Genomic DNA, 13,333 nt, shown 5'->3' on the forward strand with positions numbered 1-13,333 from the left:
GCCCCATCTCCCAGGCTTCTACCGTTGCTCTTCCTTTTCATTCTCTTATGCCCCTCTCCAATATATTAATGAATTTCAAGTGTTCCAAATAATAATGGGATTAATAATCTTTGTCATTGGATTTGTTGTGAGGTGATGACTTTTGTTAACTTCAAAACTTCAACGAGTTAGTCCATTTCCTGGGGGATTATCATTGATGATGTACTGTGGGACTGATGTGTTGTTTATATACCACCCCCAGGCCAAACTTGTTCCCATACCTACCCTTCCCCACCATCTTTTTTTCCATTTGGCCCCTCCCCAACCCCTTATCTTCCTAGCTCCCACCCCTTGTCACTCCAGACCCATCCCACCTCTCCTCCCTCCATTCTTGATGCCAGTGGGCGCTGAAATGATCAGGACACAATTTGCCTTAACCACTAAGTCTTTATTTATTGAATTTTTATTGTAACATCAATACAGTTTTAGTAATACAAAGAAATATAATAAAGAGAATACAGTAATATAGTTTGAAGGGTGGGGTTGGAGGGGGGAAGGAAGAAGGGGTGTGTTAGGGAGGGGGAAGAAAGGGGTGGGTTCTGGAGGGGGGGAGGGAAGAAGGGGTGGGTTAGGGAGTGGAAGGGGAGAAGTGGTGAGTTAGGAAAGGGAGAAGTGTGTTTGGGAGAAGGGAAGAAGGGGTAGGTTATGGAGGGGGGGAGGAAAGAAAGACTGGGTTAAGGGAGGGAGGGGTATGGAAAGAACTTTTATTCATTTTCGTACAATTTCCATTAACATTTACCATTCAACATTCTAAACTTTATTCCAGCAACAGTTTTATCAAATGATGACTGTCATCTGGCATTCCTAAAATCCCTTGAGTTAATTCCCAGAGCCTGTATTAGATTACTCTAATCGTCCTAACCTTCACTAGAATGCCATCCATGTCCAATTCACTCCTAACACTGATTTCCCTGTAGTTCCCTCTGAGCTCGGCCTTAAAGGTAAAGTTGGTAGGGTAGGGGACAAATAAGTACACTCGTCCACTTGTTGAGGTATTTGATCTAACTTATCCTATGTAATCTAACTTATCCTATGTGATCTAACTTATCCTATGTGAACTAACTTATCCTATCTTATGGAACTTATCCTAACTTATCTAACTTATCCTAACTTATCTAACTTATCCTAACTTATCTAACTTATCCTAGCTTATCTTATCTTATCCTAACTTAATTTCCTAAATTACCCACCCACCTAAGATTACTTAACTATCCCTCCCAGCCCACAATACTTATGATTATCTATCCCTTATTCTTAATTGACTATAGGAAAAAAAAAAAGAAAGAAAAACAATGCAATGTTTAACAACAACTCAACAGCAAAATTCTGAAACAAGCAAAAACAATCCATTCCCATCAGATGCGTGTTCCCTCTCCAGCTGAATATGTAGCATGGTCCCTGCAGAAGAGTCTGCAGGCGGTCCTTCGTGACTGGTCAGGTCTCTCCAACAGGATGCTCTCTGTCGCCAATCTTGGAACTGTGTGGGATGCGGGATGTCGATGATGTGTGACATCAAGATCAATTCAGGAGTCCAAGAGGTACCTGTAAACTTAAACACAAGTCTGGACTGCATCGTAAAGATGCCCAACTCAAATCACTCTCAGCTAAATGCCTCCTGGTACAAACTAAACTGACTCTTCGTGGTGAACTTCATGACCAGCGATAGAAACTCTCACACCTCCTTCACTTTGAATTAATAAGGAATTCAAATTTGAGCCCACAGCCAATTAGTTAATTTTGTTAGTTTGTGTTCACCACTCCAATTTCTTCCTAATAAATGAATAAAGGCATTTTTGTTGGAAGTGCCAAAATAACAAAATAAAAGAAAAAACACAATATAAACAATTAATGTAAAATTGATCAACTTAACAAAATTTCAGTAAATTTAAGATCACTTATCCTTAATGCCTAACATCTATAGAGTATATATAGGGGTAGAGCATAGTACACACTGCCAAAGTCAATGTCAAGCTTTACTGTCCCTTGTGAGCTGTGAACTCACACCAGCACCATCTCCTTGACTCAGGTGGCCAACTTCTCCAACTATTTGCTTTCAGTGGTGGCAAATGTCCGTGTGTACATGCCAGGGCTGCAGGTGATGACCCATTGCTAGGCCCTCTGCAGCTTGAAGATCAAATGAGTTAAAAAAAAAAAAGCATGAAGGATGGAATTGAGATCTGAGGTAAACTGATGTGGTGCTTCATAAAAAAAAAAAATCAGAAGCAAATGCACCATTTAAAAGTAATTACTGTAAAACACTAAAACACGCAGTGATCCAAAATCAAAATGATTACCACAAAAAAAACAAAAAAACAACAACAACAAAAAAACAACCAAAAAGAAACCCACCACCAATAGAAAAAAAAACCCACTAAACTAATTAAAACATGTCAGGATAACAAAGAGATAAATGCTGACGAAAAAGGAAACTTCACCATTAAGATTCATGACAGGTAGAAATAAAAACCATGTTATGTCCTACTGCTCCTTTAGGTCTGCCTCTTTCATCTCCTTGCATAGCAACAAAATGGAGTCTCAGCAGTCAGGCAGAATGGTGACAAATCCTGCAGCAGGGTTAATGGTAGTTGTAGAGAATCAAACAGAAAGAGAGGTTAGACAAATGTTTCAAGGTAGTAGCAAGAGACTCCATTCTTAGAAGTCTGTATCTTCAAGACGATGCCCGGTGCTCTCATTCCAAATATCTGACATGAGAGGAGTGTGGATCTGGGTGCAAAATCATTTCCCCGCTCTAAACATCCAGATGTCCAGATGCATAACGGCAGACAAATGGGTGGATGATTGCAAAACTTTGCTGGTGTTTCTCCAGCCAATTAACAACATTCATGGAAATTCTTGCTGAAGTCCCTGACAAGTTGGTTACAATGAACTAACTCACAGGCTCCTGTCAAAGTTTGGGCACCAAATTTAGAAGTCCTTTTGATGTGCCCTCTTGCATGACTAAGAGGTGATTACAACTTTTTACAAACCCCTAACGCACCTGAAGCCACCAGAAGCTTCTGCTTGCCAAGTGTCACATTTTAGGGGAACCAATTTCTGGCATGATGATGGTAGGATGTTATGTCAGAGTTCTTGGGTCCACGTGATTTGCACCAGAACGTGAAGGCACACTCACAAGTCAGTCTGAGAGAGCACTTCCTTTTCAAGCTGGGGCGTTTCATGTTGCAGAGAACCAGTCGAGTTGCTGCTCCTTGAAAATTAACGGAACCGTGAAAATGGAGTTTGAAGGTGGTGAAGTTTCATGGGGTGCAGCAAGAGAATCACGGAAGCCTTTCCATACTGCACCGAAAAGTCTGGCTTCCTTTATAAGGTGCCCAGCATACGGGCAAGTCATGTCTTCCTGCTCCTCTTTCTTCTTCTCTTCCTCTTCTCTCCCTCTGTAAGAAGTCAGCATGGCCTGTGTTTGTATCAGCTTCTTTATAAAGTCATTTGGCAGCCTGTGATTGAGATGGTGAAAGGTTTTAACAAGTAAAACCCAGGCCTGTCAACTTATAAACTGGCAGTCAAGATGAAAACTGACTTTAGCCCTGCATGCCTCCATGCCTCAGAAGGTCCAGTAGCACACAGTCATTGATTGAGAAGCTGCACAGGATCAAGTTGAGGGCAGAGACTACAAAGGACATGACAGGTTCTATGCGGCACTGCAGGATGATGCTGGTGGAGGTGGCGGTGGCGGTGGAGGTGGTGGTGGTGGTGGAGGTGGCTGCGGAGGAGGATACTGGGGCACCGGAGGCTGGCGGTGCGTATTTTGAGACCAGGTGATTACAACAGGCACAACGATTATTCTTCCATGTACATCTCGTCCTACTGGGTACCACGCAGTCATCATTTGCGGACCTGTATAGTAAACATAGGCTGGATATGGGTAGCCAGGAACTTGGACAAATTCACCATAGCTTGCCAGGTGTGCAGGGTCTCCCATATTTGGAAGAGACATGCGAAGGTACTGATTTTGGATGGTGCCACTCTGTGGAGCTCGGCAATTGTAAGTAACTTGGAGTTTCCACCCTCTTTTCACTTGCAGGACTTGGGCTCCATTGGGCGCCACAGTGGGAGTCATGAGCCCATCTTTCACATTCCTGTCCACGAAATTTCGCAGAGCATTCATTTCAGACTCAGACATTGAGTACAAATGTCCACTTGGAAGGCTATGAGCTCCAGGAATCATCTCAATGTTAGGGTCAACCACCCGGTGACCCGGATAGACATGCTCATCAACAGGTGTATACACATTCTGAATATAGTAATACCTTACAGGGTGGTAAATTCTGAATCCAGCCATGTGGTAGAAGAATGGTGGCTGCTGAGGAGCGTTAGGATGCCCGTGAGGATGCATCTGCGGATGCTGGTGTGGATGCTGGTGCTGATGCAGGTGTGGATCCTGATGGGGATCCTGATGGGCATCCTGATGGGGATCCTGATGGGGATCCTGATGCTGAGGTGGATCCTGATGTGGAGGATCCTGATGCTGAGGTGGATCCTGATGCTGAGGTGGATCCTGATGTGGAGGATCCTGATGCTGAGGTGGATCCTGATGTGGAGGATCCTGATGTGGAGGATCCTGATGTGGAGGATCCTGATGTGGAGGATCCTGATGTGGAGGATCCTGAGGTGGAGGATCCTGATGTGGAGGATCCTGAGGGGGAGGATCCTGAGGGGGATCCTGATTAGGATGGTGATGTGGATCCTGATGGGGATCTGGATGAGGATGGTGATGCGGATCCGGATTCATATGGTTATGCATATACTGATACAGATACTGATGCAGATCCGGATGCAGATGGTGATGCAGAAACTGATGCAGATACTGATGCAGATATTGATGCAGATACTCATGCAGATGCTCATGCTGATCTGGAGGCAGATGGTGGTGCATAACCGGATACAGATGGTAATACAAATACTGATATAGATACTGCTGCAGTTGGTGCTGCATATCCACCTGCTGATGATGATGATAATGCGGATCCGGATGCGGATACTGATGCGGATCTGGATGCAGAAACTGATGCAGATGCTGATGCAGATGCTGATGCAGATGCGGATGCACATGCGGATGCACATGATGAAGTAGATACGGATGCAAATTCACTTGTGGCACTGTAAACAGTAAGTTAGAAGGTATCTGTGCAAACATCCGGCAGCGAAGTCGGCAGTAATCAGAGTTGAAGACAATGGAGCGGGTACTCCAGGTAATGTGAGGGTCATGTGTGCTCAGCCAACGAATTCCTAGGACAATAGGAAAGAATGGAGACTGAGTCACATCAAATGACAGTATCTCACGGTGGTCTCCCAGATCAACTATCAGGTGGTGGGTTTCCAGAATGATTGGGCCCGAGGCAATTGGATGCCCATCAATAGCTTCCACCATCACTGGCCAGTCTTTGATTCTGAGAGGAATTGCATTTTGTATGACAAAGTCTTGATCAATGAAATTGCCAGATGCACCAGAATCAATCATAGCTCGGACAAACAGGGTGGGTCTGCCCGGCATATGAATCTGGAGCATCACTTGTAGGTGCGGAGTCGAAGCCTCGGAGGGTGGGGACCTTATTCGTTCTGGCCCTGTCGCTGAAGGTCCCCCTACAGCGGGGCCGGGGAGTTTCCCGGCGGCGAATTTTTGGAGGCTTTCGCTGGACACGTGTCGGCGAAATGGCCTCCGTTGCCGCAGTAGAGACATAAGTTCATTTTGCGGCGTCTCTCTTTTTCTTCCTTGGACAGGCGCATGCGGGCACCTCCCACAGGCTCGGTGGGATCGGTCTGGCTGTTTGGAGGCATCACCAAGGCTCTGGGTGAAGGATCAGGCTTTGCAGCAGCATCACGGGCCAGCCTTCTCTCGATGTGAATACAGGCAGTAATCAGAGCAGCCAGGGTCTTGGGGGCCTCCTGGCGAGACAGCTCTGCGCGAATGTCTGGGTTGAGACCTTCCTGGAATTGATCCATCAGGGCAGGCTCAGTCCAATCCAGGTCCTGGGCAATCATCTGGAATGCATTGGAGTAGTCCACAACAGGTCCAGGGCCCTGGCGCAGACGTCTGATCTTGCGTTTGGCAGCTTCACGTCTCTGAGGGTCTTCAAAGACATGCTTCAGCTCCATCATAAAGGCAGTGTAGTTGTGCATCAGGTAAGTACATCTTTGCAGCTTGGCAGTAGCCCAGCGGGCGGCACGGCCGATCAGCATGCTTGTCACGAAGCATACACGGATGCGGTCAACTGAGAAATCTCTGGTGCTCTTTTCCATGAAGAGCTGGCACTGATACATGAAAGGACCCAGCATGTCAGGGTTGCCATCGAACTTCTCAGGAAGGTCTTCAAGGCAGTCATCATCGGAGAAAAAGTTTGGGATAGGGGCTGCTGCAGCACCCTGAAGCTCCAGGTCATCTTCGTCACTGTACTCAGGGAGCTCATCCTGGTCAGGCTCTGGATCAAAGTCATCGTCCTCATCATCATCATCAAAGTCATCTAAATGATCCAGCAAACTGTAGCTCTGTGCAAGTAACTCGACCTGATCCAGCAGGTTCATATTCTCAAACTGCCTGTTCATATCGTCAAAGTTGTTGATGTCTTCAGGGAGCTCTTCGTGTCTGCGTTCATCATCATCTTCGGCGTCAGGCACGCCCGGGCTCTTCGGGGTGTTGTTGTTGTTGTTGTTGTTGTTGGGAGGAGGGGGAGGGGGAGGGGGCGGGCAGTTGGAGGAACCACCCGCAGCAGCCATGGCTGCGGTGGGAGGGGCTTCACTCCCCTGGGGAGGGAGCCCTGGATCCTGGGACCCTCGTGGTTGGCAGTCTTTTGGTTCTTAAAACCCGCCTGTTCCTGTAAATGACAACAGAGGCATACATTCAACATACTCATTCAGAGCAGTCGCTATTAGCAGGGATTTAGGTGTTCAAATATGCCCTGATAATTAATTATCAGTTGATAATTAGTCAACAGAATACACACCCTCAATATGATGAGATAATCAGTCACAAAATAATGAGAAACATACTACTTCACTTGCTCTTTATAATTAGTAACATATACCCATCAGCAGCAGTACACCTTTATGCTGCCTTGAAGACCTTCCTGAGAAGTTCGATGGCAACCCTGACATGCTGGGTCCTTTCATGTATCAGTGCCAGCTCTTCATGGAAAAGAGCAGAGATTTCTCAGATTTCATACACCTTTAAAAACTGAAAGGTTTGGGTTTTATTTGTTTGTTTGGGTATAGAGGTCACACAGCAAGAAACTTCCAAGGCAGATAAATAGAAAACAAATTATGCAAAATAACTTCAAAATCATGCAAATTGATTCCAGCATCATACCTTTTACTAATAAGAACCACAGGAGAAAATAACACCCTAATCAATAAGAAGCCACACACATGAGAGGTAGGTATGAAAACCACAATGCCTGTACTCATCAGCTCTGAAAAATCCAAGTAGTTGGCCAAATGCCACATCAGAGGCACACCCTTAACAATGAAGCCTGAATATTAAGTCATGACAACCACTATCACAAAAACCACAAGATTATCTAATTGCTTTTATGACCACAAATTAACTTCCTCAGGAGAATTCTCTATGGGATAGAAAAGCATTGAACAGCTCATGGGGATGTCAGTTTACTTTATTAGGAAATTATTAAAACAAATATTAATTGATGCCTACTAGGAAGAAATGGGCTATACACTAGGACATCTTTTTTTTAAAAATGCCCGATAATAGCACAATTTAAATTCTTCATGTTTTAATTACATAACATAGGTAAGGGGGGTGGGAGGGTAGGGAATGAGAGAAAAGGGTAGGGGGTGGTGGGTGGGAGGGTGGGGGGAGCACCTTCTCAGAGGCAAAGGGGAAGGGGGATGGGGTGAAGAACTCTGGGGTTGGGGAACAGGAAGTGGGGGGAAACATTTGGAATGTAAACAAATAAAATAATTTAATAAAGAAAAAAAGAACCCTAAAAAAGATAACAGGTAGAAATTACTCAATAACAACTGTTAACTGACTAATAAGGTTACTACCTATGTACTTCCTGAGAAACAGGGCTAAGTGCAATTAGAGTGATTAATACTTATGTATTTGTAAGGATCGCAAAATGGCAAAATTTAAATAATTATAGTAAAGAACAAAAAGTTTAAAATCTTTGTAATTAGACAGCCCAAACTTTTTTAAAAGTTTAACAAAGTTTATTAAATTTTAAAAAGTAAGTTCGTACTTAAAGCTTAAAACTTGAAAGTTTTAAAAACTTTGTAATTGGTCAGTCTAGCAAACTTTTTAAAAAGTTTAACAAAGTTTATTGAAGGTTTTAAAAAACTTTTAAGAAGTTTGAACTTACAAACAACTTCTAAGTTTAAAGCTTAAATCTTTAGAAAGTATAGAAACTTTGTAATTGGACAGTCTAGAAACATTTTAAAGAATTTCAAAGTTTATTGAACTTACAACTTTTAAGTTTAAAGCTTAAAGTTTTAGAAACTTTTAAAAGTTGTTTTTGAAAGTTTTAAAACCTTCAAAAAGTTTATAACTTTTTAATAGTTACAAACTTTTAATTAAAAAAGCTCAATAAAAGTTTAAGGACATGAAGTTTTAAACTTTTGAACAAACATAAGTTTAAAAATAATTTTTTTTCTTTTACCAATCAAGGCAAAAATGGGCACTAGTTAAATTCCATGAAACAAAAAGATAAAAAATTGTTAATTAGCAAAGTTAGCTAATATTTTAACCTGTTGAATATTTTAAAAAAGAGGAAAACTGACATCCCACATGACACCTGTTCATCATCTTTGTCCCATCCCCCTGCTTTCTTAACAAGCACACGCCCCCTCCCACTACCCCCCCCCCCAGGGGAGGGGGTATATCTTTTAGGCCCCTCCCCTGTCATAACCATCTGCAGACATTTCCTTTTGTCCTAAGTTGTCCCTATGGCCTTTCCAATAAGCAGAACACACAGGTGACTAAAGTATGACTTCTGTAATCTAGAAAAGAAAGACAATTTCAAAATAAAAATTAAAACCTTCCTTAAGACGGTCTCAGCATGGCCTGGTACAGCCTGACTCAGGTCAGGAAGGTCTACGCCCTACTGGGGTGGGCTTTATTGAAGCCAGGTCTGGTGGACATTATCACCTATAAAAGACACCTAACTAACTATAGGTCCGAAACTGCAATAGGAGGAAAGCTATCACTCTGCTCAGTAAGATCATTTAAGGTGAGCTTGGAGTTAAGGTGATGTGGGGGGCTATACTCACATCACTCAGGCTGTGCCCCTCCCACCAAGCTATTCAAGGGGTTTGCTTTTGGTTTTTAATAATATAATGCTGGTTAAACAAATTAAGTGCCTTATTTATCTTGTGAGGTCACCAGTTGAATATCTGTGACCTTCACCACTCCTAGGCCTCAGGCTTAGGCCTGTGGGGGTGGGCTTGAAATTTTGGGGTAGGACTCTACTCCAAAGCTGAGTAGTTTAACCAGTGAGAAGTTATAAGGTATTGGGCAAACTGGTTAACAGTAACCATAAACAAGTAATGACAATGTTTACTGTAGGGCAGGACAGGTTGATGACAGGCAAGAAGCACTTTGCCTTCATTTTAATTTGACTTAAAAATTGTGGCTCCTCAAAAGGCCCTCTTAAAGGGCTGGACTGGGTGTGGGGATGAGGCTGCTGAGAGGACTCATTCCTGAGAACTGAAAGTTCACACTGTATAAGCCAGCTGCTTGAGAGAGGACCATCTTCATATATGATCATTAATCAATTAAGAATAATAAATAAATACATCTGATTAATTATTAACCCTTTACAATGTCTTCTTCAAAGTACTTTTACTTTGAAGAAACACAAAGAGCAACAACAGTAAATAAAAATATGTAAATGTCTCATTATGAAATGAAACACCGTTAAGGAACTTTTAGTTGCTTTAAAATTTTATATATCTCATTTTCTTAATGTTACGTGAATTATCTGTGAAATGTAATTTGCATATATTTTCCAATGTTTTGAATCTCTTTAATATGCAGATAAAATTCCCAAAGCAAAGCATGCATTTCAAGCTGTAATTATAAGCATATATTTCCCACAGATAGTTATACACTAGGGAGGGGCACTAGGAAGGCAGGAGATTGGGGGGAGCAAAAGCCCCCTATTTCTCTCTTTAACAAAATTCTGGCTCATAGTATATAATATGGAACCAGATTTTTAAAAAAATTTCTTCATTAATTTAGAAACATTTTTATTTGGCTTCTCTGTAAATTACACAGATGTTTAATTAAGCCAGTTGTAACCATTTCTGTCCTGCAATGTAACCACCCTGTTATATCACACAAATTTGAAATGTCAATATGTAGCATTAATAACCCACTTGCCCCAATTTAAATTAGCTTTTTATGAAAAAAGCTAATTACTTGGGACACCAAATAATTAGCTTTTTATGAAAAAAGCTAATTACTTGGAATAACAAATAATTAGCTTTTTATGAAAAAAGCTAGTTATTTGGAATATAATTTAGTTGGTTCACATTATAATTACAGCTTACAATACTGGAGTTCAAAACCATACTTTTTTAAAAAGAAACTTTTAAATGTGTTTTCAAAAGGGCCAGCAACTCAACTCAGGACAGCAAAGTGCCTTGAGAAAAAGGAACAAAATTTCAAAAAACTTGAAGTCCAGCAGCAAGACAATGAATAATTAATTTATTCTGGCCATTTAACACACATTTAATGAATCCTTATTATGTGCCAAGCACACTTTACTATAGCCAGGGCTAATCACCTAGAATGTTTAAGAAACAACAAAAACAAAAACAACAATGACAAACCTTTTCTATGCTAACAAACATCTCTCTCAGAAGCCAAGCCATAACACTAGAGCCCCTGAAAACGCCTAAGAAACACAGTGCTAGTCACCTCTGGCTTTGTATTTCCCAAAGCATTTAATTCCAGGAAGTCCAATGGTGTCTTGATCAAATAATTAAATATGAAAATATTTTTAAATTTAATTTTTAATTTAAAATAAGTAATTGCCTTCATTGCTTCAAGGCATCAGTTAGGCCTTTTTAAAAGTTCCCATATCCCACTATCAGGAGTTTTAATTGTGGGATCTTTATTTAATAATGCAATGCACTTATTAAAAGTGTTTATGCATGTTAGGTATACTTATTATTATTGTTGTTAATTATTCTTATTATTCTTTTATTTACTAGACACCTGTGGACAAAAAATAAAACCGCACAACAGAGAAACCGCAGGGAGGCGGGGCTGTGCAGCCAGGCTCAGACAGGCAGAGGCGCACATGCGCACTGGAGGCAAACCTGAAGGGAGGGGTTGCAGCCCGCATTGCGCAGGCGCAAGCAGGCTGGGGGAAGGCGGGGCTCTGGGCCACCTTGGAGGAGCTCTGGGAGGAGCTGAACAGTAAGGTAGGCGGGGCCTTGGGGGCGGGGGCTAGGCAGGCCACCTCAGAGGAGGCGGGCCTTGGGGGTGGGAACCAGGTAGGCTGGCTCTAAGGCATCAGCACTTGGGAGGTTGGGCCTGTGGAAGCATGTTCTGGAAAAGCGCGCGACAGGCGAGGCGCGCGGCCTCTCTGCAGATGAGGCAAGGCTAGGATGGGCGGGGCAGGTCTGAGCCTGGCTACAACAGGGCTGCAGAATGACTGCATGCCTCCCCCCGCCCCTACCTCCCCAGACCCCTCCCAGCAGCTCCCAACCACCAGATCCCTTCCATGCAGCAAGAGTGAACCCCCACCTCCCACCTCCCATCATCTCCCACCTCCCATCATCTCCCACCTCCCATCATCTCCCACCTCCCACCTCGGCCTCGTGCCCACCCAGCAAACCGGACAGTTTCCACAAACTGTTGCTGGACACCCATTCGTGTCCCTAAGTCCATTGCACCGTCACCTCAATCAATCACCACTAGACAAGGCAGGCCGTTCCGCCATCTCCAAAATCCAGCACCCCTCCACTCCACTGCCATAAGCAGGAGTTACGTGGACAGAATGTTAAAACCAATTTTGGCCTCCCAGGGCTCCATTTTGTCTACCACCAGCACCACCACCATCATGCAGATAGCCGTCCGACAGAAAAACGGAGCCAGTTTTGACCCGAACGGGGAACCTGTGTTGTCCTCTCACCAACGAGAGATACGTTCTCTCGTCTTCCCAACACTACTTTCTGTGTCACTTAAGAGGCTGCAGGTCTTATGCCTGTGCCGCAGTTTGTAGCGCATCTTCTAAATTCACTCTTGTTGCGCTTTTGCGTTTGGTTATTCTCCTGCAGCTTTCCGAATTGAATGCGTGAAGCACAAATCGGTTTTGGGTATCGCCGTAGTTCGGGCTGGTTTGTGGCGCATGAAGCGCCCCGTTCGCCCGGTTCACAGGTTCGCCTGTTCGCCCGTTTTATTTGCTCGTTCGTACACTGAAGCGCATGAAGCACCCATTAGTACAGTGAAGCGCATGACGCGCCCATTAGTACAGCGAAGCGCATTAAGCGCTCATTAGTACATCGTAGCGCATGAAGCGCCCATTAGTACAGCGAAGCGCATGAAGCGCCTTGTTAGGTGACCGAAGCGCATGAAGCACCCATCAGTTCGTAGCGTGTGAAGCGCCTATGAATATTTTGTAGCGCATGAAGCGCCTATGAGTATTTTGTAGCGCATGAAGCGCCTATTAGGATTTTGTAGCGCACGAAGCGCCCGTTAGTTCATCACAGCACAAGACGCGGCCGTCTGCAGTGCAATCCGTTTGTAGCGCGGCATTTAAGAGTAGCAGAGCCGGTCACTTTGCAGCGTATTTGGGGAGCTCATCACAATTCGGTCAGTAGCTCATGTGCGTCTGCAGCTCATCGCTGTCCGCAGCTCATGTGTCTACTGACCAATTCTGGACGCGAGTCGTGGAAACTGAATTCGCGGACCCGAAGCCGTGAAGACTTGCTTTCCACGCTCTCGTCTCAGGATCCGGCCACTGAAGGCTTGACAAAATTTGCGAGGAGATATTCTGGGGGGCGCTACTTTTATCTCCCGCAGCTCCCGGTGTAAAACGGGGATTGCGTGTGACCGTTTTCTGGGAGTAAAAAAAAAAAAATCCTAACCACATACTCACCTCACGAGGATTCCTCTGCGATGACACGAAGGATGAGGGGTCCCGCGACGACCCGGTCCACTGGGTGACCGCGGTCCGGAGAAGGCTCCGGACCGCAGCCCGCGCAGCAGACCTAGGCGAGGCTCGGTGGACCTTCTCGGTTGGCTGCTCTCCCCAGGTCGTAGTTGGTCAGGATTCTTCGACACACACCAACTCAAGTTGGAAACGCGTGTATC

General features: G+C 44.0%; 1 protein-coding gene across 1 annotated transcript; it reads right to left on the reverse strand.

Annotated features, from left to right (window-relative positions):
* Positions 1–428: 428 nt before the first annotated feature.
* Positions 429–13,310, reverse strand: Peg10 (paternally expressed 10). The gene is given in 3 exon segments (XM_021165033.3): positions 429–5,667; positions 5,670–6,869; positions 13,119–13,310. Coding segments are annotated over 2 exon segments (3,081 nt in total). The 5' UTR covers positions 6,772–6,869; positions 13,119–13,310; the 3' UTR covers positions 429–3,688.
* Between the last annotated feature and the right edge of the window lie 23 nt (positions 13,311–13,333).

Source organism: Mus caroli, unplaced genomic scaffold, assembly GCF_978045245.1.
Source record: "Mus caroli unplaced genomic scaffold, Mus_caroli_1 scaffold_7, whole genome shotgun sequence".
Taxonomy (NCBI): domain Eukaryota; kingdom Metazoa; phylum Chordata; class Mammalia; order Rodentia; family Muridae; genus Mus; species Mus caroli.